Source organism: Leptopilina boulardi, unplaced genomic scaffold (assembly GCF_019393585.1).
Source record: "Leptopilina boulardi isolate dan_hultmark-lab unplaced genomic scaffold, ZJU_Lbou_2.1 LbouV2_78, whole genome shotgun sequence".
Taxonomy (NCBI): domain Eukaryota; kingdom Metazoa; phylum Arthropoda; class Insecta; order Hymenoptera; family Figitidae; genus Leptopilina; species Leptopilina boulardi.
The window spans coordinates 517,419-543,082 of NW_026138025.1; the positions used below are offsets into that span (position 1 = coordinate 517,419).

General features: G+C 25.0%; 1 protein-coding gene across 7 annotated transcripts in view; it reads right to left on the minus strand.

Annotated features, from left to right (window-relative positions):
* Positions 1–25,664, minus strand: part of LOC127290658 (QRFP-like peptide receptor) — a 58,984-nt gene that overhangs the window by 14,010 nt on the left and 19,310 nt on the right. For all 7 annotated transcript variants that reach the window (XM_051319393.1, XM_051319397.1, XM_051319390.1 and 4 more), the window contains exons 4-5: positions 8,171–8,292; positions 4,339–4,462 (exon numbers count right to left, since the gene is read on the minus strand). In XM_051319393.1, coding sequence (XP_051175350.1) covers positions 4,339–4,462; positions 8,171–8,292 — 246 coding nt within the window. The remainder of the gene's footprint in view (positions 1–4,338; positions 4,463–8,170; positions 8,293–25,664) is intronic.

Sequence of the window (25,664 nt, forward strand, 5' to 3'; positions counted from 1 at the left end):
TACGGCGTGAAAATAGACATTTGGTTAAAGTCACGGCGTAAAATTGGAAATTAGTCTAAAGTCACGTCCTTTTAGAAAGTAAAATTATACATTTGTCTAAAGTCACGCCATTTTAAGGCGTGAAAATAGACATTTGGTTAAAGTCACGGCGTAAAATTGAAAATTAGTCTAAAGTCACGTCCTTTGACGCCGTGGGAATAGACAATCGGTTAAATTCACGGCGTGAAATTATACATTTGTCTAAAGCCACGTCCTTTTACGGCGTGAAAATAGACATTTGGTTAAAGTCACGGCGTAAAATTGGAAATTAGTCTAAATTCACGTCCTTTTAGAAAGTAAAATTATACATTTGTCTAAAGTCACGCCATTTTAATGCGTGAAAATAGACATTTGGTTAAAGTCACGGCGTAAAATTGAAAATTAGTCTAAAGTCACGTCCTTTTAGAAAGTAAAATTATACATTTTTCTAAAGTCACGCCATTTTAAGGCGTGAAAATAGACAGCCGGCTAAATTCACGTGTTTTCTTAAAATTAAATTAAATGCAAATCAGTTTAAAAATTTTTTTTTGTATTACAGTTATAATAATGCATAATTACTTAATTTTTTTTTTCCTAAATAGTAAAACATATAACCGCAATATTACAATATATTCTGTGGTTATATATTTTACTAGTTGGGTTTTGTATATTTAAAGAATTATTTTATCTGTTTTAATAAATTAAATTAAAATTTGTATTATGTTTAAAATAAAATTTTATCTTAATATTAAAAATGTAAGCTATTTAAATTATTTTTAATTGTATAAAATCATTTTTTTTTGTATAATGCATCTTTCTTTTTTGGTGAGTGTTTTTTAAAAAAAAGTGTGCTTATTCTGATCAATAAAATAAATTTCAAAAAGTTTGCGTCACGTTTTGTTTTGTGAATGACACTTTCTTGGCTGCCTCCTTAAAGGTAAATTTACAGATAAGCTCTATATATCAATAAGCTGGTCTTGAAATTTATCCTTAGGGTTGCTTTAGGGCCCAAGAGAGAAGAGGAACTGCTTCTGGACTCCACAGCTATCGGTGAGTTTTTTTTTTTATTTTTATAATTGCATGCAAATAATTAATTTATATATTAATTTCTAAAAGGAAAAAAAATTAGTGATATTAAGATAAATTTTTTTTAAAAATAATTTAACTAACATTTTATATTTAATATATATTTATATTTTATATTTAAAATATATCAAGTTTTGTAAAATTCTTAGCAAAAAAAAAAATTTTTTTTTTTTTTTTTTTTTTTTTTTTGGTATACTCAAGAGCATTTAAAAGAAGTTATAATTAAAAAAATTATAAAGTCGTTTATAAAACATAGTATATCGCACATAATTCAAAAGCTCTTCTCACAGCAGTTTGCAACTCACAAAGTAAATTAATTATTCTTCACTTCCCTTAACTTTATTGTGCATTTTTCATCTTTATATTTTATCATTTTCTTCTTAGCGTTTTTTTTCTATTTTTATTTATTTATTTTTTTTTTATATTTTTATAATAAAGTTATATTTAAAAACTTTTGATTTTAATAAAGTTTCTTCATTATCATTATCATGACTAATAGCAAAGTGAATAATTGTTAAAGTAGGTGTTGATTACACTTATCTTTTCTAAATTTTTTACCCTCCCCCCTCAATTTCTCTCTCTCTCTCTCTCTTTTTTTTCTATTTAATTCTTCCGCCGCACCTCTCTAGGATTTCAAACCCCCCTTTAAGGTACCACTTATTTTATTTAGCACTCTTTTGTGTTGAAGGGAAATTAGGTTAAGTGAAAACTAAACTTGATCTACTTGAACGAGGATAATCTTTCACTGCCAACAAAACTAACTTTTAGCCCGAGTGAATAATATTGAGTGAGCTTTAAGTTCTTGGCTCAATTGAAAATTTGATATAAGCTATAATCATTTTTGATATTTATAATGCGATTAAGAAAATGGGGAAAAAATTATAATTGTTATATTCGATTAGATTAGATTCCATTACATTGTATCATATTACATTATAAGTTAATATATTATATTATATATTATATTACATTATACATATATGCCCTGGCTCATTACAAAACGATCTAAGAAGCCAATTAATTTTTACTAATTTTAAATCCATTGAGAGTTTTTTTAAAATTTTAAATGTCGGAAACATATTGAAAGATGGAATTTAAAAATTGTTTCTCGGGGCTTTTTGTGGTAGCTAAATTGAAAAATTAATGTCACATTTGTTATCAGCGACCTCAAAAATCCCCAAGTGATGAGTTTTAAGAATATTTGACGATTTTTGAGAAAAAACCGCTATATTGGATCCGCTATTTTGAATTTTGAAAAACTGACATTAAATTCGTAATCAGCGACCCCGAAAACCCCCGTGTAACAAGTTTCAAGTGAATTCGGTAAATTTTTAAAAATGATGCCGCCATATTGGATCCACCATTTTGAATTTTGAAAAACTGACATTAAATTCGTAATCAGCGACCCCGAAAACCCCCGAGTAACAAGTTTCAAGTGAATTCGGTAAATTTTAAAAAATATTGTCTGCCAAATTGGATCTACCATTTTGAATTTTGAAAAACTGACATTGGATTCGTAATCAGTGACCACGAAAACCCCCGAGTAACAAGTTTCAAGTGAATACGGTAAATTTTTTAAAATTTTGCCGCCATATTGGATCCGCCATTTTGAATTTTGAAAAACTGACATTAAATTCGTAATCAGCGACCACGAAAATCCCCGAGTAACAAGTTTCAAGTGAATACGGTAAATTTTTCAAAATTTTGCCGCCATATTGGATCCGCCATTTTGAATTTTGAAAAACTGACATTGGATTCGTAATCAACGACCACGAAAACCCCCGAGTAAAAAGTTTCAAGTGAATTTGGTAAATTTTTCAAAAAAATCTTCGCCATATTGGAACCGCCATTTTGAGTTTTGAAAAACTGACATTAAATTCGTAATCAGCGACCACGAACACCCCCGCGTAACAAGTTTCAAGTGAATTTGGTACATTTTTCAAAATTTTGCCGCCATATTGGATCCGCCATTTTGAATTTTGAAAAACTGACATTGGATTCGTAATCAGTGACCCCGAAAACCCCCGAGTAAAAAGTTTTAAGTGAATTTGGTGAATTCTTCAAAAAAATTTCCGTCATATTGGAACCGCCATTTTGAATTTTGAAAAATTGCCATTGAATTTGCATTCAGCGGTCCCGAAAACGCTAATTTTAGATTCAGTGAGAGTTTATAAAAATTCAAAATGGCAAACTCAATATGGCGTTCAAAAGTATTTAAAAAATCACTCAAATTCGTTGAAAATTGATAATCGGGGGTTTTCGAGGTCGCTGATTACGAATCAAATGTCAGTTTTTCAAAATTCAAAATGGCGGATCCAATATGACGGCAACATTTTTAAAAATTTACCGAATTCACTTGTAACTTGTTACTCGGGGGTTTTCGTGGTCGCTGATGACGAATTTAATGTCAGTTTTTCAATATTCAAAATGGCGGTTCCAATATGGCGGAGTATTTTTTTGAAAAATTCACCAAATTCACTTGAAACTTGTTACTCGGGGGTTTTCGGGGTCGCTGATTACAAATCTGATGTCAGTTTTTGAAAATTCAAAATGGCGGATCCAATATGGCTGAAAAATTTTGAAAAATTTATTGAATTCATTTGAAATTTGTTACTCGGGGGTTTTTGAGGTCGCTGATTACGAATCCGATGTCAGTTTTTCAAAGTTCAAAATGGCGGATCCAATATGGCGGAAATTTTTTTGTGAATTCATCAGATTTGTCTCAAACTTTGTTACTCGGGGGGTTTTCGGGGTCGCTGAATACGAATTCAATGTTAATTTTTCAAAATTCAAAATGGCTGATCCAAAATGGCGTTCGAAAAAATTTAAAAATTACTCAAATTCGTTTAAAAATCGTTATTCGGTGGTTTTTGGGGGTGCTGATTACGAATTTGAGGTCGGATTTTTAAAAATCAAAATGGCGGATCCAATATGGTGGATTTTTTTTTCAAAAATCGTCAAATATTCTTAAAACTTATCACTCGGGTGTTTTTGGTGTAGCTGATTACGAATTTGACATTAGATTTTGGATTTAATTATAGTTTAATACTCCAAGTAACAAGTTTTAAGTAAATTTGATGAATTTTTTTTTTTTTTTTTGTATAAAATCTTTGATTTTTTTTTTAAATTTTTGAACATCTTATATCAAAGACATAAAATAAAATAGATTTAAATTTTAATAATTAAAAAAAAAAGGTGTATTAATTTTTGAATAAAATACAATAATCTTGTTACCTGAACAAAAATCATTGGTATTGCCAAAATGAATGATGCACACCAGACAAAAATGACAATTTTTCTTGCTTGACTTATGGTGCATATGTACTGAGCCCTCATTGGATGAACTATGGCATAATATCTGAAATAAAAATAAAAAATTTTCTGTTTTAATTTTTGAAAAAAATATATATATATATATTTTTTTTTATTAAAATCATTTTTTTATTGAATTAAAAAAAAATTATAAATTGTTTATTTAATTTTCAAAGTTTTCTATTAAAGAAAAATTAATAAATTATGGAATTTTTTAAAGGTTTTTTTTTTTATTAAATTCAATAAAATAAAAAAAAATTCAATTTTTATTAAATTTTTGAAGTTTTTTTTATTAAAATAAAAAAAAATCTGTTATTTAATTTAAAAAAAAAAGGAAAATTTCTACAAATAAAATAAAAGATTAAACAGATTTCTTCTAGAAGAACAACTTTTATAAATGTGAAATTATTCCTGACAAGTGAAAAATATCCGAAAAGTTTGTTATTTTTTTTTTCCATCAAGGAAAAGTTTTGAAATGAGATTTTTAAGGATTACGTTTCTTCATCTTTTTCTTCTTCTTCTTTTTTCTCTTTCTAATTCTAAATTTTTTTTTTTTTTTTTTTTGAACCGATGACAGCTCGACGGACAAAAAAAGAAAGAAGGTTGGAAGCAAAAAAAAAAAAAAGGAATTTTTTTCTTGCATATACTTTTTTCTCACCCACGAGAATCGTAAATACCTCAAAAGAAGAAGAAGAAGAAGAAGAAAAAAAAGAATTGTGTAAATATGTATTTTTTTTAGTTCAGAAAAAAAACTCTCTCATATGTAATTTCTTATATTCCCTTATCGAAGTGATTTACTATTAATTTATTTTTTGTTTTTATTATATTTATTATATTTTTATTTTCTTATTTTTCTTTTTTTAAAAGAGAATAAAACTGAGAAAATCGACATAATATGATTTTTCATCAAAGACGAAAGTAAAAGAAGAATTCACGAGAATTTATCAAAGAGAAATGATTCGCGCGCTTAAATAGAGAATGCGAAGAAATTTAATTTTTAATACAAAAAAAAATATATATATATATATATCTTCTACGCCCAGCTGAATATTGGTTCAAAAATTAAATTTTTTTTTTTTTTTGAACCTTTAAGAAAGCGGTATTTGATATTATTTTTATATCTTTCTTTATTATTATTATTATTACTATTATTTTTTACTAGTTTAGGTTAGGTTGGTTTCTCTTGACATGGAATGACCCATATATCTACCTATATTAGTATTAAAACGAAAATAACCTCAAAATTCAAGGTCCTAGGTAGTTACGATACAAGGTCAGAGGTCAGACATAACCTCAAAATTCAAGGGTATAGGTTTCCAGGATTCTAGGCCTTAGTGCAAACATAACCTCAAAATTTAGGTAAAAATTTTAATAATTATAATAAGAATATATAATAATAATAATAATAAAAATAATAATAAAAATAATAGTAATAATAATAATAATAATAAAAAATAATAAAAATAATAGTAATAATAATAATAATTATAATAATAATAAAAATAATAATAATAATAGTAATAATAATAATAGTGAAGACATAATTTTTTAAAAATGAAAATAATGAGCCAATAAAAATGACCAAAAAATGATTAATTGAAAATAAATGTGAAAAGTGGGAGTTTGATCGATGAATGAAACTTTTAAATCAGTTTTCTTTCTCGCGAAAAAAATTTTTTTTTTCTTTTTCTTTTTTTTTCAAATAAGCCACATTTATTCTTCTCGTTATATTCTCTTTTACTTTCTTTCTTTCTTTTTTTTATTTTCCTTCAGTATAACTTATGATTTATTCCACAAGTATTTGAGAGCAAATAAAATTTCTATTATGATAAATATTTCCAAAAATAAACCCCCCCCCAAAAAAAAATAATATTAAAAAATATATATATTTAACAAAAATAAATAAAATAAAAAAATAAATTTTTTTTTTTAAATTTAATAAACAAAAAAATTAATTTTAGACAATATAAAACTATATACAAATTTTTTTGCATTGTAAATAAATATAATAATAATAATAATAATAATAATAATAATAATATATGAGAATATATGAGAATATAAAAAAAATAATAAACAGAAATAAATATATGCATAATTTTCTTTGGATCAAAAATTGTAAGATAAATTATAGAATAATAATGAAATGAAAAATAGTTTGAAAGATAATTTTTTTTTTTCGTTTTATCAATGTAATTACAAATGCGGTAAGAATTTAAGTTTCAAAAGCCAATTTATATATAGAAGTTTTACAGAGTGAAAGAGAGGGAGAGAGAGAGAGAGAGAGTTTTCTCCGTATAACTCGTAGTTTTCTTGCGTGACATTAAGAAAGGCGAAGTGTACCTTAATCGCGATCTAGAAAGTAAACTCATGACTTCTATTTACGAAGACCACAACTGACTTGGTGGTTTTAAAGCTTTCAAATGCAAGCTTCATGTTGGAACTAAAGCAAATTCTCATTTAACGCAAATCAAATAATGTTTCTCTCTCTCTCCCTCACTCACTCACTCACTCACTCTCTGCCTATTAAAAAAAATCTACATTAAAATGAAATTTATTTTGTCTCATATTTCTCTCTTTTTTTTTTAATCATTAACGTACAATAAATATCGAAAAAATATTTTTATGAAAAATAAATTAACTTCTCAAAAGTTTAATAAAAAAAAATGAAAAATTACAAACAAGATTTCTTATCTCGATTAAGTACCTGCAGTCGGTAATACAGATTTCTACTTTACCAACAGTCGGTAAGGTAGGAATCTTACAGATATTCCGATTTGATCGATAGGGTTAAAAACTGTTTTACCGACCTCAATATAAATATATAAATATCGAAAAAATATTTTATGAAAAATAATTAACTTCTCAAAAGATTAATGAAAAAAGAAAAATTACAAACAAGATTTCTCATTTCGATTAAGTACCTGCAGTCGGTAATACAGATTTCTAATTTACCAACAGTCGGTAAGGTAGGAATCTTACAGATATTCCGTTTTGATTGATAAGGTTAAAAACTGTTTTACCGACCTCAATATGTTTCACTGACCGAACATAATAATAATAATAATTATTATTATTAATTATATAATTATTATTGTTATGTAAAAATTTGTAGCCATGATTTCCCATCTCGATTAAGTACCTGCGGTCGGTAATACAGATTTCTACTTTACCAACAGTCGGTAAGGTAGGAATCTTACAGATATTCTAATTTGATCGATAAGGTTAGAAACTGCTTTACCGACCTCAATATAAATATATAAATATCGAAAAAATATTTTATGAAAAATAATTATCTTCTCAAAAAAAGATTAATGAAAAAAGAAAAATTACAAACAAGATTTCTCATCTCGATTAAGTACCTGCAGTCGGTAATACAGATTTCTAATTTACAAACAGTCGGTAAGGTAGGAATCTTACAGAAATTCCAATTTGATTGATAAGGTTAATAACTGTTTTACCGTCCTCAATATGTTTCACTGACCGAACATAATAATAATAATTATTATTATTATTATTATTATTATTATTAACTATATAATTATTATTGTTATGTAAAAATTCGTAGCCCTTTCAAAATATTTAAAAGAAATATTTTTGGCAAAAAGAATAAAAAATGAATGATATAAGTTTTAGAAAAACTATAGTAAAAAAGGGTGCAAAAAAAGTATGTAGTAAAAGAGAAAAAAAAAGAAACAGGATTTATGATAACTTGCCATAGTGAATTTTGATTTAATATATAAAAAGAATTTACCTCTCAACGGACATGGCTGTGAGGGTCAATACTGAGCATATTGCAGAAACACTTTGCATGTAATGCACTGCTTTGCATAAGAAAAGACCCATTTCCCAAGTGAAAGAGAACAGCTTTGCTATCTAGAACAGGAAACATAATTTTCTCATCAAAAATTTGGTTTAGATTTTAGACAGAATTTTTTTTTTTCATTTTGCAAAAAAAAAAAATTGTTTCTTTTATTAGTTTTTTTTTTTATTTTAGAATTTTCTTTTTGAGACAATTTAAAAAAAAATTTTTTTTATTTAATTTAAAAAAAATGATTTTTTGTACTAAAAAATTTATTTGCACCTAAGCAACCTTTTTTTGTAGTTAATAAAATTTTATTTCAATCAATAAAATTTTTTTTTTTTAAAAAAAAAAAAAAAGAAAATTGTTCTAAAATGTCTTTTTGATCTTTTTACAAGACTCATTGTCTCTCATTGATACTAAAAAACAGAAATGTTGTTTTAAAGTTTTTTTTTTACTATTTTTTTTTTTAGTTGTCATTACTTTTCAGTTTCTGACATTTTTCACGTCTCAAGAAAAAGTAATAAAAACTTACTATCACCTTTAAAGGGTTCCCATTTCACGGACGTTTCTTAAATTTTCAAACAAAAATAAATTGTAATCTACTCTTTTTCTTCTGTAACAATATCTTTAAACAACCACTTTTTTTTCTCTTGAACCATAAAAATATCATGACCAAAAGGACATTTTCAGCGAGAAAACGAATGAAAAATTATATAGTGTAGAATTTATTAGCCATTACTTTTTTTTTTTTTTTTTGATAAAATGTCACTTTGAATAGAACTGTAATATTTCTTCAATATCTAATAATAATAATAATAATGATAATAATAATAAAAATCGAAAATTTGAATTTCTAAATTCATATATCTCTAAAATTCTCGAGTCATTTTCTTTTGTTATGTAAATCCTTTTTGCACGCGAGAAAAACTTCTTGAGTTTATCATCATTTTTATTTGAAACGAGAGAGAGAGAGAGAGAGAGAAATTTCGTGGAAAATTTATTTCACTTGTTTTCTGCTGCATTTTCCTAGAGAGTTATTAGTATTTTTTTTCATTAAAAGAATATCAAGCAGGGTTAATTTTTTAATTTTCTTTTTTTCTATACCTTATATTTAGAAAATGAGATATATTAATAAGTAATTTGATAAAGTAAATATAAAAAATTTTAACCCACATAAAAAAAGCTAAAGAATTTTCATTATTATTTATTATTATTATTATTATTATTTTTATTATTATTTTTTTATTATTATTTATTTTTCATTTAATTATTTTTAAGCCGAATTTTTATTTATTCGAATTAATATTTTGCAAGAATGTTCATTTGTTCGAATTATTATTTGATATAATTTCCATAAAACCGGATTTTCTGCACAATTTTTACTTAACTGAAAAATAAAATTATCAACAAATTAAAAATTATTCCAAAAATTGTGATTGGTTGATTTTAAAAATCGCGCCAAAATCGATTGTTATTTCGGTCATTTGAAATTTTGGACTAATAAAAATTCTATCAATTAGAAATTCTGGTAAATAATTTTTTAGAAATTATTTTTATTATTATTATTATTATTATTTAAAATTAATTATTGTATAATAATTTTTGAAATATTTTTTAAAATTAATAATATTTGTAAAATAATTTTTGAAATTTGTTTTCCACGAATGTTTTTTTTTTAAGCTCTGTTTAATGTAAAATACAGTAAATTATATAGAAAATTTATCTCAATACATGAATGAAACAAGAAATTGCCAAGAATATTGACTGGTAAGCACAGTAACTGATGTAAATTTCGCATATATGCATAAGCACGAATATGCATAAAGAGAAGTTTAAATGCTTTTTAGTGGATGTTGCTGAAGACTTTGAGGTCGACAGAATAATTTAAATGCTAACCACATAAGTAAAATCAGAAAAAAAAATATTTTTTTTTTATGTCAAAAATTCAGAGTTCACTCAACAATTTTTTTATTCTTTTAAGAAAATTTAAAAAAAAAATATTGTCCTCACGTTTTGATTCATAAATGAATTTTCCCCATAAGGAATTTTAGAAAAAACAAATTAATAACATAAAAATTCAACCGAAAATATAAATGAAAAATTTAAAAACAAAATTTTTTTTTTTATTTAATTTTCTTCTACTGATCATAAAACTGATTTTTTTTTATTTTTTACAGAATAATTTTTTTGATGTATAATTAAATTTAAAAAAAAAATAATTTTAGAAAAATAAAAAATTTTAAATTTACTGCAAAATTAAAAAATATTTACTCCTTTTTACAATTTTCTTCTACAGGTCATAAAACTGATTTTTTTTTCTTTCTAATAGGATAATTAATTTCAATTCTAATAGAAAAGTTTACTAAAAATAGAATTTTAGAAAAAAAAATTAAAAATTCACTAAGAAAAATAAATTAAAAATGATTTTGGTTTTTTTTTACAATTTTCTTCTACTATTCACAAAACTGCTTTTTTTATGTCTGATAGGATAATTAATTTGATTTTAAAATAGAATTTTATTAAAGAAATATAATTTTAAAAAACTAAAAAAAAAATTAAATTCACCAAGAAAAAAAACAAATTAAAAATGAAATAAAAAAAATTTGGTTTTATTTTATAATTTTCTTCTACTGATCATAAAACTGCTATTTTTTATTTTTTACAGAATAATTAATTTGATGTATAATTAAATTTAAAAAAAAAAATAATTTTAGAAAAATAAAAAATTTTAAATTTACTGCAAAATTAAAAAATATTTACTCCTTTTTACAATTTTCTTCTACAGGTCATAAAACTGATTTTTTTTTCTTTCTGATAGGATAATTAATTTGAATTCTAATAGAAAAGTTTACTAAAAATAAAATTTCAGAAAAAAATTAAAAATTCACTAAGAAAAACAAATTAAAAATGATTTTGGTTTTTTTTACAATTTTCTTCTACTATTCACAAAACTGCTTTTTTATGTCTGATAGGATAATTAATTTGATTTTAAAATAGAATTTTATTAAAGAAATATAATTTTAAAAAAACTAAAAAAAAATTAAATTCACCAAGAAAAAAACAAATTAAGAATGAAAAAAAAAAATTTGGTTTTATTTTATAATTTTCTTCTACTGATCATAAAACTGCTTTTTTTATTCTTTCAAAACAAATAAAAAATTATTTTCATTTTAACAATTTTCTTCTACTTATTATAAAACTGCTTTTTTCCCCACTTCCAAATGCCATAATTTTATATTTCCTCATATCAATAGAAAGAAAAAAAAAAATTTTTTTTTTAATCTTTTCCTACGAAATGTTCTTAAAACTTTTTTTTTTTTTTTTTACTGAAACTCTTCTTAACTTTACAATAGGGACAAAAAGGAACTTTTCTCATTATTCTGACGATATAAATATTTGCTGAAAAAATTTTTTTTTGATCTTTTCTTTTTGCGAGCAAAAACAAAAAAAAATGATGGGACAGAGAAGGAAGAAAGAAATAAAGCACTACTAGTGCTGTAAATGACAGAAGGGAGAAATTTTTTTTTCTCTCTTCGTAGAGAGAGAAAGAGAGAGAGAGAGGGTAGCATTAACGAGAGTCTCCGTGACCATAATTCATGTGACATGCAAATCCTTTCGATTTGGCAAACAACTTTCCAACCAAGTTGAATATTAATGAGAGACGAAGCTTGCAAACATGACTGCCAACAGCCCAGTGTAGAGTATATAGGTAACAATTTTAAGAGGATCAAGTGTCCCGAAAACGGATTTGACAAACACGTTTAAACGAACATGTTTAATTACATGCCATTAGAGAAAATTTTCTTTTTTTGCTTTCTTAGGTATAATATTTTTTTTAGTAGATGGTACATTTAATAATTTTTTTTTTAAATTTATTATAATTAAACTATAGTTTATTATAATTACATTAATTATTATTATACATTATATTATTATTTATTATAATTAAATTATTAGTTAAATTCACTAAATTTTTATTAATTTATTTTTAAATTAATATCAATATTATTTATTATAATTAAATTATTAGTTAAATTTACTATATTTTTATTAATTGAATTCACTAAATTTTTAATTTACTTAATTTTAAAAATTAATAAAACTTACAATTAAAGTTAAAAATTGACATAAATGTTGCCAATTTAATATACTTAATTTTTGTTAACTTCTATTTTCATCAATTTTAATTAAATTACTTTTAAATATTCTAATTAATTCCATTTTAGTAACGACAGAGAAAGAAGTGAATTATTATTTAAATAAATAGAAATTTTGTAAAAAAAAAAGGATTAAAACAATAATAATGAAGTATTTTAGTGTCAATTTGAAGGAGTTTAGAAAAAATAAAATTGAAAATCTTTATTGAGCTACCTAAACAAAATTTGAGAAGTGACTTGGGCCCCGGTAGTAGGTCAACTGAGACGCAGCAATCGAGCGCTGACTTAAATACCAGAACCACGAGGAGTGGGGGTATTAAAAATTTGTAGTAGGGCAGTACGTCACGTTCCACTGGCCAACGGTAACGCCTATGGACCCCCCACTACATTTAGTGCTCCCCCACTCCTCCCTGGCCAGATATATAAGACCCTGTTTCCTCGTTCACTTACCAGTCTGCTTCCTGTCAACGTTTCGAGACACGTCCCAATTTCTGCTCAACTTTTGTTTATTTAATCTATTCTTCAAATTAATAGAGAAATATTTTTTTTCTAATTTCAGATGATTCGTGACAGGATAAAAAGTGAGTTTTTATTTTATTATTATTTAAGCAAAATGATTTTTAATTTGTAATATAATCTTTGGTATACGTTATTTTCTCTTTCGATTTTAATTCAACATTTTTTGAATTTGAAAACTTAGTTATAAAAAATTATTAATGTATTGTAATTATATATATATATATATATTTCTAAATTATTTTATAATATATATATTACTTATGAATTAGAGGATTCCTCCCCCTCCCAATGAGCCCGTACATATATATGCATAAATATATAATTTACTAAAAAATTTAATAATTAATTTCGCGAAAAAATTAAATTTTTTTAATTTCTAATAAAATTAAATATTTAAATTAAATTTAATATTTAATTTCAAATATAATTAAATATTTAAATTAAATTTAATATTTAATTAAATAAATTTAAATATTTAAAATGGTTTAATAATAAAAAAAAATCATCTTCTCTTTAATATCTTTTTCACTTCTTTTTTAATTATAAAAAAGATAATTGAAAAGTATATTTTTAAATTCCAATTTTTGTTCGCAATGATATTTGAATTAATAATAATACAAATAAATGAAAAAAGAAACAAAATGAGAAATTTAATTTCTGATACAAAATTGAAAAGTGGAGATTAATTATAAATTTTTGTTATTAATTTTACAATTAAAAAAAAAATTTTTTTTTTTTTTTTGTAATTTATTTTTATGTTAAAAAAATAATCCGATAAAATTATATTTGTCCACCAAGTTTTGTTTATTTTAACGTTCGAAATACTGTCGTAATTGCAATGTAAATTAGATTTGTCGTTATATATTATATGCATCTACAGAAGTAGATTTGTTTAATTATTCGGTTAACCTTTGGTCCATTCATGGAATTATATTTGTCTACCTGTTAAAATTTATTTTATATATATATATGGAAAATTATGAATACTATTATTATAACAATTATTATTATTATTTTTTTAATTTATTTTAATATTTTGCTTAGGGAATAAGCAACGATTATTATTGTTATTATTAATTTTATTATTATTTTATTATTATTATTATTATTTTATTATTATTACTATTATTATTATTACTGTTATTATTATTATTATTATTATTATTATTATTGTCATTATCATTATTTTTTTTTATTATTTATATAACCGAAAATTCATTTCACAGAATTTTTACTTAACCGAAAAATTATTATTTAACAGAATTTCTTATTCGATAGAATTTTCATTTGTCCGAAATTGCAAATGACCGAAACAACAATATTGATTTTGGCGCGATTTTTAAATTATCAACCAATCAAAAAAATTATCCATAAAATTGTGATTGGTTGATAATTTAAAAAAAAGGTGCCAAAATCAATTGTTGTTTCGGTCATTTGCAATTTCGGACAAATGAAAATTTTAAATCAATTAGAAAATTTTGTTAAATAATTTTTCGGTTAAGTTAAAAATTATTTTGCAGAAAAATAGGTTTTTATGGGAAATTCTATTAAATATAATAATTCGAATAAATTGAAAATTCATCTGAAAGAATATAAAACAAAAAATTCTATGCAATGAAAATTCTAGCTAATCAAAAATTCTTTAAAATATCCTATTATGTTAAATGAAAATTCTAGTAAATAAAAATTCGGCTCAAAAATAATTATGTCAAATTAAATTCAGTAAAATAAAAATTCTAACTAATGATTTTTAGAACATAATTATGCGTTCCAAAAAATTATTATTATAACAATTATTATTATTATTAGCATTATTATTATTATTATTATTATTATTATTATTATTATTATTAGTCATTTTTTTTTTTTTAAATCTAGCTCTTGAAAAAATTGTTCTCGTTCTTGTTTGACATTTCAAAAAAGAAAGTTCATTTCAATTATTCTGTGTAAACTTTAATTCATTGAGCTTTCTACAAGTGAATTAAAGTTTACACAATATAATTGGAATAACGTTTTGTACACTATTCCGCACAAATTACAAAAAAAACAAGTATTAAGTTAGGAGGGTAACTTTGTCTCATAAATATTATGTATCAATATTAATTAATTAGTAATTATTATTATTATTAATAATAAAAAATAATTTATAAATAATAGTAATTGTTAAGCAATTAATAATAGTATTAATTAATTAATTAAAAATAGTTTAAAAAAATAGTAATAAATAATTAATTATTTATAGTAATTATTAAGTAATTAATAATAATAATAATTGTTATTAAACTAATATTAATATTTTTATTTAAAAAAAAGGGTTTTGGAAAAAATATCAATAGTGTTAATTTAATTAAAATTATTTCAATTCATGTATTTAAATTTTTTTTTCTTTGCAAATAAAATGATAAAAATTTTTCGTTTTTTTTTTTGTAATTTCGCACACTTTTGCTACTTTTTTTTCTGCCGCTTGTAAAACATACATATATAGTCAAGTGCTGTTATTGTTGTCGTCGTCGTCAAAGAAGCGCACTAAAGTGAGATATTATTACCCAATGTTAAAAATTATCGTACACATATAATACACTTTTGAAGACAAGGACAAAAATCTAAAAAAAAAAAAAAAAAGAAGAATATATTTATCGACGCCATAAAAAAAGTGTTTCACTCGAGATAAGAGAAACTTTCGTACATTTTTACAGCTCTGTTTATTTTTACCCTATGGGCAGTAAACAAACTCTAATGTCTTTTTGCCTTCATTGAAAAGACGTTTATATACGTGTGTGAGAAGAAAAAAAAAATTGTTCTTCTCTTTTTTTTTGCCCTCAGCTCTTTTTGTCTTTATCTGTGTGTAAATGTCGAAAAAAAAATCTTGAATGTAATTTTTAAAAATAGACATTTTTTTTAGATATTAATTTTCTATTTAACGGTTTTTTTTACTATACTCCCCCCGCGCGCCAACCCCCCTATTTTTGGCGGGAAATACAGAGAAAGATGAGGGAAGGGGAAAGAGGGGGGACTTGCGGCTATATTCAGAGCCTTGAAACGAACATAACCTCAAAATTTAGGTCATTTCTGGCGGGGGAGGGGAGGGGAATTGCGGCTATATTCAGAGTCTTGAAACGAACATAACCTCAAAATTTAGGTCATTTTTGACGGAGGAGGGGAAATGAGAGGAGGGAGGGGGACTTGCGGCTATATTCAGAGCCTTGAAACGAACATAACCTCAAAATTTAGGTCATTTCTGGCGGGGGATGGGAGGGGAATTGCGGCTATATTCAGAGTCTTGAAACGAACATAACCTCAAAATTTAGGTCATTTTTGACGGAGGAGGGGAACTGAGAGGAGGGAGGGGGACTTGCGGCTAAATTCAGAGCCTTGAAACGAACATAACCTCAAAATTTAGGAGGGGGGACTCCCCCCTCCTAGGTCAAGAATTCTTGAAACAGCGGCGGCGGCGATATCTTTTTGTAATATAGGAAGATATAGAATTCTTAGAAACGCATCGAATTTTCATTTGACCGAAAATGACAAATGTCCGAACATAACCTGGAAAAAAAAAAAATTTCGGTCGCGATTATTCACAAAATTTGACCAATTAGAAATTTATCAAGAAACATTGTAATTGGTCAAATTTTTGAATAGTCGCGCCGAAAATTTTTTTTTCCCATCTTATATGTTCTTCGGACAATTATGTCATTTTCGGTCAAATGAAAATTGGAATCGAAAAAAGAAAATTTATTCTAATAAAATACTAATAATTTTTTTTTTTTTTGAAAATTACATCAAAAATTAAAAATATATTTAATTACAGTGTAAATTTTGATACATAGGGGAAATTTTAATCTATAACTATATAGTGTGTTGTGACGGTTTGCAGTAAATTTATCGATGATTCGTGAAACAATCGAGAAGTAATTAGTTAGTTGAACGTGTTTGGCATAAATACAATTCTGATATGTAATTTCGTGAATGTTGATAGTGGGTTGTAAATTTTCCTCCTACAAATCAGATTTATGTGAATATAGATTTTTTTAAAAAAAAATTTTGTCCTAATGATTTTTTAATGAATTTTGTCAATAATTTTGATTAAATTATTTTATTGTAATTAAAAAATAATAATAGTAATAATAGAATAAAAATACACATCATTTTAGTCTTATTTAAAAATTTGGATAAAAATATTTTTACATTTTCTTCTATTGATCATAAAACTGCTTTTTAATATTTATTTAAAAATAGATATTTCTTTTTTTTTTTGTTTTTATATATAAAAGTAAAAATGACCTTTTAATTATATATTATATAAAAATTAATTGATTTTATGTTAAGATAAATTAGAAAATTTTTCATGTATACTCAAGATATAATTAAATATCAATAAAAGTATATTATATGTAACTGTATTAAGAAGCTATTATGATTTTAATACAAGGGGTGGAAGTAACACTTGAGTGGTGAATTTTCGTAATAAATTTAAAATAATTTATTTTTTATTACTAATTTTTTTTTTTCTTGAAAATATTATTAAATATTAAATTTTTTTTTATTTTAATTAATAATCTAATATTAGCGTAAGATTCTATTTTTTTATCTTTTAAATTGTAAATTAAAATTTCATTTTTGTTGCTTCATTAAATTTTTTTTTTTCGAAAGGAAAACTCAAATTATATTTTCCGATCGTAACATAAAAGAAACTAGAGCCAACAATTTATATATATATATACAAAGAGGCAACTTATTTAATATTCAATAGTTTTCAGTTGCTGGGGATAAGTGACATTTTGTTGATATTAAAAGTAGCTCGTTAGTACCCGAGTCTCTAAGGTTGACTCAATTAAGTGGGTTTTGCGTAACGGGATGCCCCATTGGGCTATAGAGACCGCCAGGCATTAATTATTATTAATTGAGGGAAATGGTTTCAGGAATCGGAAACTGTTTCAAAACCCACATCGTGAATTTCTCTTATTATTTGTTTGTTATTGCTTTGATATCAAAAAAAAAAAAACAAATTAAATATCAATAAAATTTCTCTCTTAAAAAATATATTTTATATATTTCCAATAAGGATTCATAATAATAATAATAATAATAACAATAATAATAATATAATTAAAAAACTTATTGTAAATTATATAATATTTCTTTGCGCATTATTCTGCAGTGGTATCGATTACCTTCTAGTTTTTCAATTTTTAATTTAAATATATATTGTTTGAATTATCATTCCCCAGGCAATTTTTCCCCTATTTAAAGAACAACTGACAAGTTTAATTTTTTTCAGTAAATTGAATTTTTTTAGTAAAATTTATTTTATATAAATTATTTTTTATTATAGAAACAAAGTAAAAATGCATTTTTTTTTTTTTGAATTTTAAAATTAAATTAAAAAGATAATCCTCTATTTATTTTAACAAGATTGAAATAATTTGATTTATAGAAAATGTAAAAAAAAGAGAGAGAAATGAAAATATCATCTTTGATGTTGACTTGAGTAATTGAAATTTTGATGAATCGCTTTCATATTAAACAAGGGATACAAATTAATGTTTCACGGCATATATATATATATATATATATATATATATAGAGAGAGAGAGAGAGAGAGAGAGAGATAGTGTGTTTGTAGGTATCATGAAACGATTTGAAAATTAGTCACGTAAAGTCTCGTGACAACGGCAAATCAGGTATCTTTCTCTCTTTCTATCTATCTCTTATAAAAATTATTATTTTAATCAAACTCGATTAAGTTTTGCCTGAAAATTATATTTTTTAAAAATGCATTTTTTTTGACACTTATCTTTTTTTTTGAATTGATATTAATTTTAAATTTATTTTAGAAATTAAAATAATTTAAAATTTATTTTAATAATTAAAATAATTTAAAATCTATTTTAGTAATTAAAATAATTTTAAATTTATTTTAATAATTAAAATAATTTAAAATCTATTTTAGTAATTAAAAATAATTTTTCAATTTTTTTTTTTTCTAAACATCTTGGTGCTTTTTTTTTCTTAGAAAAAAGTGTCAAGAAATCATATATATATATGTACGGGTTACCATAAATATCTGTCCAATTCCATAGGGGTGGGGGGGGGTGAATTTTCAGCAAACAATTCCCAGTCTCCTTTTTTTTTTGTGGCCCTAAAAGAGTAGTTACGTGAGAGGAGGGTTGGTGGCAAGTATCAGGGTGAGTTAGTGTCGCTCGTTTATAAAAGAGGGGTTACAGTTTCCAAAGCTGACGTGCTCTGACTTGATACACTAAACCAGAAGGGAGAAATAATTATAATGACTTCAAGGTTTAACTAAGTCTTCCAGAGATCTTCTCCATAAGAAGTGGATCATTGCAATTTTTTTTTTTTTTACTTTTTTTTTCCTCTATTAATAATATCGAGAAAATTGATATCAATTTTGTTGGTTAAATATTATATGCAATTGTGAAAAATAAGTTTTACATTACTGAAGAAATTTTACTATGCAAATTTCTTCTCTAAATTTGAAAAATATTTGTCACACAATAACAAAAATTGTTTCCAAAACTACTGCGCATTTATTTCACCTTTTCTGCGCAGGTGAAAATTGTTTTCTTAATTACTGCGCATATGTTTCACCTTTCTGCGCATGTTAAAATTGATTTCTAAACTACTGCGCATATGTTTTACTTTTCTGCGCAGGTAAAAATTGCCTTTAAAATTACTGCGCATGTGTTTTACCTTTTTTGCGCAGATAAAACGTGCCATTATAATCACTGCGCAGGTGAATATTATTCCCAAAACTACTGCGCATATGTTTTATTTTTATGCGCAGGTAAAAATTTACCTCTAAAATCACTTCACATCTGTTAAACATCACTGCGCAGGTGCAAATTGTCATTAAAATTACTACGCGTATTTTTTTTAATAAATTTAAAAAAAACGCATTTTTACACCCCCCCCCCCAAAAAAAAACTAAATCATTTGCCATAAGGAAAAAAAATTTAAACCTAACAGATAAGATAAAATATAACCGTTTAAAAAGTCGTGATTTTCACACAGTGACATTGGTAAATTGTCTTTTAGACGACACACGAAAGACTTGACAGAACACACGAGAGATGCAGATAAGACTCAATCGCGTAAAAGTAAAATATGTCTCCAAGGGACCTCTCCAAAGACTCGCAAGGATTTTTCAAACATCCATTTTTCTTTTTTGCAGGCAAGCGATAACAAAGCAAAAAAAAAAAAAAAAAATTGACAATCAATCCCCTCTCAACCATAAAATATAGATATTAAATTCTATTGAGTAGAAAAAAATATATTTTTCATCGAAAAAGAATTTTTTGAAAAAAAAAAACATTTTTCACAATTGACTGATCAAAAAGAAAATTTAATAATTTGAAAAAAAATTGGTTGAGCTTTCAAAACCTTCCATTTTCTTATATATATATATATATATATATATATATATATAAATAACAAATAAAATAGCGAGACGATTCGATAAAAAGCACTTGAAAGAAAGCGTGGAACTATTTTTCAACGTCCCTCACCCCAAAAACCCCTTTTACCTCCCCCTAAATGCAATAAGGATATTTTGAGAGAGAGCAAGTTAAATTCTCATGAGTGAACACACACACAGAGATACAAAAACATGATCATAGAAATGAATCGTTTGTCCTCGTATAACTCGCATAAAAGGCGCCGCGTGTGTTGCCTTTTACAATTCACGCGATGCGTCTCATACAAAAAAGAATTTTATTATCCCAACAAAATAATAATAACCGTGATGGTGACAGTAAGCGCAAAACATTTCCACATTTATTTTTTATTAATAAAAAATATATTCAGTTTATTTTTTCTTTTGTAATATGCTACGCCAAAAAAAAAAATATTTTTTTCCGATAATTTTAGGAAAAAAAAAATTATGAGGCGTATGTTTCATTTTAAAAAAAATGATAGTAAAAAATAATAATAATAGTAAAAAATAATAATCATAGTAAAAAATAATAATAATAGTAAAAAATAATAATAATAGTAAAAAATAATAATAATAGTAAAAAATAATAATAGTAAAAAATAATAATAATAATAGTAAAAAATTAAAAAAATATTTCTTTTCAAAGAAATAATGTAAGATGTGACTTGTACAACATCTCTAGCGAGACTGTCGCTCTGCGTTTCGTTTTCCGGTATATATTCTACTCGTTATCCCCACCACTGGACCCCACCACTGCGCTGGGACCGCCCGCTGCCTTCCTGGAACTCGGAAAGTGGAGGGGAGTCAAGAATAGGATATAAGGAGGTGAGCGAAGCGGAGCTCCTCAGTCTCGCTCTAGACGTTGTCGAAGTCACGTCGTATTTTCTTTTACAATTTTTATTTTTAATTATAAATAAGAAAAGAAGGATCAAGTATTGAAGTATTTTTATTATTATTACTATCATTAGTATTATTATTATCACTATTATTATTACTATTATCCTTACTATTATTATTACTACTATTATTACTACTATTATTACTACTATTATTACTACTATTACTACTACTACTATTATTATAATAATTATTGGGGATGTTTTCCTTCCTTGCTGTAATTTCCACTTTACCATTCACAAAAACAAAAAATAATACTATTATTATTTTTTAATTCTATGAATGCATGAGTTGGTCCTAGATATAAAACATTTTACCTACTATAAAAATAAAAAAAAAATTTATTAATTCCCAGTGGAGGTATCAAATATCCACTACAGTTTCCCATCAATATCGATTGAAACATAAAGTTTATAAAAAAATTTTTTTTAAGTATCATAAAAAAGTGATAAATTTAAAAAATTAATTTTCATCTAAACTTACAACTGTGAAAAATATCACTTTCCACTATATATATATATATATATATATATATATATATATATATATATATATATATGGGGTAAAATAATAACCTAAATCTTGGTCGTTATTGAGGTAACTTGTACAAGAGAATGGAGAATATGTGTAACTATCCTTCAAAATTTTTTTTTCAATTTGACATCTAATGGATGTCTGGTTGATATTAACTTGTACAATTAATGGTCTTCGTGAAACCTTATAACTCGTGTGTGTGTGAGTGATATTGATCACAAATTTCCTTCGTTAACAATAGGATATCGTAAAACAAAAATAGTTTTCTTTTTTCGAAAAAAAATTCCCATAATGGATCTTTTTTTTTCCTCCTTACAGAAGAGAATTTTTTTTCTTCTTAGAACAAGTTTCTTTAGCTATAAAATTTCCCTCTCTCTCTCTATCTCTCTCTTGGTAAAAAAAGGTCTCTTTTCTTCAAAAGGGCTAACACTATGAACACAAAGTGCGACCTTCAAGTATATAATCGATTTTATCCCAATTGACAGATTCGCCTTTTGTACAAATCCCTTGGTGCTTGTTTTTATAAGGGTGTAAATTATTCCAAAGGGAATTATTCCACTATTGAGGGAGGGCAGTTTATTATGAATTTAGTTACAAAGATTTCGAAATTTGTGACTTTTTGTTTTTTTTTTGACTTTTGAGGTTTCAACTTTTTTGATCTTGCAAAAAATAGTAATTTTTTTTTTAAATTGTAATTAAAATGAAGACAAGAAATGAGTAATTATTTTTCACGATGAGACCACACAACCCATCACTGTTAAAGGTTTTTCGATTCCTTCGAATTATCGTTTTGATGTTACGTGAGCTGAAAGTATAAGAGAAAAAAACAGAGAGAGAGTGAGAGAGATGAAAAATCCGATTTGTGCGCTGAATTCCTACCACGTGAACAATTTTCCCAATGTACCTCTTTCTTACAATCTACCAATGAAGGGCCACCACTTTCTATGAATTGACCATTTACTTTTTTTTTACACTTATATGAGAATTTCCACTATTTACTTAATGTCACAGAAAAAAAATAAGGGAAATTTGAAAAAAAAGAAATATTTTCACATCTCATGGAATATAAAATTATATTTACTGTACTGTAAATGTAGAGAAAAAGAGAGAATTAAGAGAAAAAAAAGAGCAATTTAGAAAGTAACTCGAAAGTTCAAATTTTCATTGGTTTTGCAACTTGTTGCTGTAAACGAGAAAGAGAGAGAGAGAGAGAAAGGAGAAAAAAGGTACAATTTGGAACTGGTCCAAAGATTTTCAACGAAACTTGTTGCTTCAATTTAAAAATATGTAAAGTGAATTATTTTTTGCTTTTTTTTTTGAACGAAAAAAAAAACATTTTTTCTCCTTACAAAAAAATAGTTTCTTATATATAATTAAATTATGTTCTATTTGTGAAAATTTTTTACTTTTAATTTTTTAATACTGCGGTATTTGAAATTATTTTCCATAACGAGATATGAAATTTTTTCTTAAAATTTTATAATTTACAATTAGAGATTGTTAGAAGAAACTTGAGCTAAATGTAAAAGCAAGTATGAGTAAATAAATAATTTTTTTCGAAAAAATAATTTAAGATGTAATTTGTACAACGTCTGGAGAGAGACTGACGCTCTGCGTTTCGTTTGACGCTTTATATTCTACTCGTTATCCCCACCACTGGACGGGGTAGCTAATCGTTCTTGTGCGTGGGACCGCCCACTGCTTTCCTGGAACTCGGAAAGTGGAGGGGAGTCAAGAATAGGATATAAGGAGGTGAGCGAAGCAGAGCTCCTTAGTTTCGCTCTAGACGTTGTCGAAGTCACATCGTATTTTCTTTTACAATTTTTATTTTTAAGTATTGAAGTATTTTTATTATTATTATCATCACTATTATTATTTTCACTACTACTATTATTATTACTATTTTCATAACTACTATTATTATTATTTCTGTATTATTACTACTATTATTATTATTTCTATATTATTACTATTATTAATAATATAATTGCTATTATTACTATTAATATTATAATTTAAAATTCTAAACCTGAAAGTAAAAAAAAACCCCAAGCGCTTCAGAACAAATATTTATTTGAATCAAAAAATTAATATTTAAGTCTATATAAAATTAAAATTTTGTTAATTAAACGGCAGAATTTTTTTTTTAAATAAAATGTATCGTAATTAGGTGAACTTAAAATTATGAATTGACTGCTTTTAAAGAGCACTTTTGCATTCTGCTGTATATATAGGTATTCAAAGCGCATTAACGGATGTTTGCGAATCTCTAAGCTTTTTGCATTTAAGGATTCCTCATCAAAAGCTTTCTATTCGCAATTTAACTCTAAAAATAGATGAGTCTTTTTGTAAAAAAAAAATAAAATGCTCATTTAGTTGAAGGATCAAAGGTGGCAGGTTAAACTGAACAACAAAATTTTAAAATTAACTTTGGAGTCTTCTTTTATATATATATATAAAGGAGAGGGTAACTACATGTTCCTTTGATCCCTGATCCGAGAAATTGAAATCGAATCGTTTCCAATACATATTAGTATATAGTGTTTAATCATGTTTTCTATTTTTTAATTATATTTAATGATAATAATAATAATATAATAAAAGTTATTATCAATTGTATTATTAGTATTATAATTATTAAAATACTGTAAAGAGCAATTAATATATAATACAATAAATAATTTATATAATGATAATAATATATTTCAATATAATAATATATTAATAATATATAATAATATATTTAAAAAATGTAAATTTAAAAAACAATGTAAATAATAATCCAGAATCGGTTTATGGAATATTTTTTTTTTAATTGTAAAAAGAAGTTTCAACGTTTAAATACTAAAAGTATTAAATTTATACTGAAAATATCAAATTGATCCAAATTTTTTCACCAATTTGATATTTTTAGTTACTATTTGATACTTTTAAATTAGTGTATATTAAAAAAAAAATTGAAACGTTCCTCACGACGTCTTAAGTGAGAAAAACGCTCCCGGTCTTGAGCGGCTGCTTATATCGTCTTTGCCTATCCCCTCCACCTTGGTATCAGCCAATCATGATTCTTTCCCCTCTATCTTCGCTTCCTTTTCTCTAAAAATCAACTGCTAGGACTTAAAATTCTCAGTAAAACTCGAGTTTTTTTTTGTAAATTTTTTTTCAATAATTATTTTAATAATTTTAATAAAAAAAAATAGTAATCCAAAAATATTTTTATAAAAAAAATTAAAAAGAAATTCTTAATTTAAAGTAAATTTTTTTTTTTTGGTTGCGTTCATGAACAAATTTTCAGGAATATATCAACAAATTCTGAAGCTATATAGTGTGGTGGTAATAATTCACGGCAATTGTTTACTGGAAGGGAATACATGCATCCGCCCAGTTACGAATAGTTTCTGTTTCAGGTCGACGCCAGCCAAGTACATTTCACTGTGCAAACGACGTGCACTGCGTGTGTATTATACTAATGCCCTGACGGAAGTACGAGAGAATGACGACGACGACGACGACTTGAAACAAACGGTTAAATAGAAAATTTTTTTTGAAACAAAAAAGAAGAGAGGACAAAATTTTATTCTTAAGAGTAGATTTCCATCCTTTTCTTTTGATCCTGAGCGCACAGCTTATTACTAAAATGATTTATTAAGTTTTGTTTGAAGGAATTTTGTTTCGTCTCTTAACGAAAATAAATGCAATTTCTAAAAAGAGAAATATTCCTCTAACAAATTATCACAAACGAATTTGGAGATAAAGGAGATAGAGCAAGAGAGAGAGAGTTGTCATAATTCAAAAACCTTTTACCCGCGAAATTAAATAAATTGCAGTCGCTCTCAACTTTCATTTAAACAAGTTTGTCAACAGCTTTCTCTATATCGCAGCACTC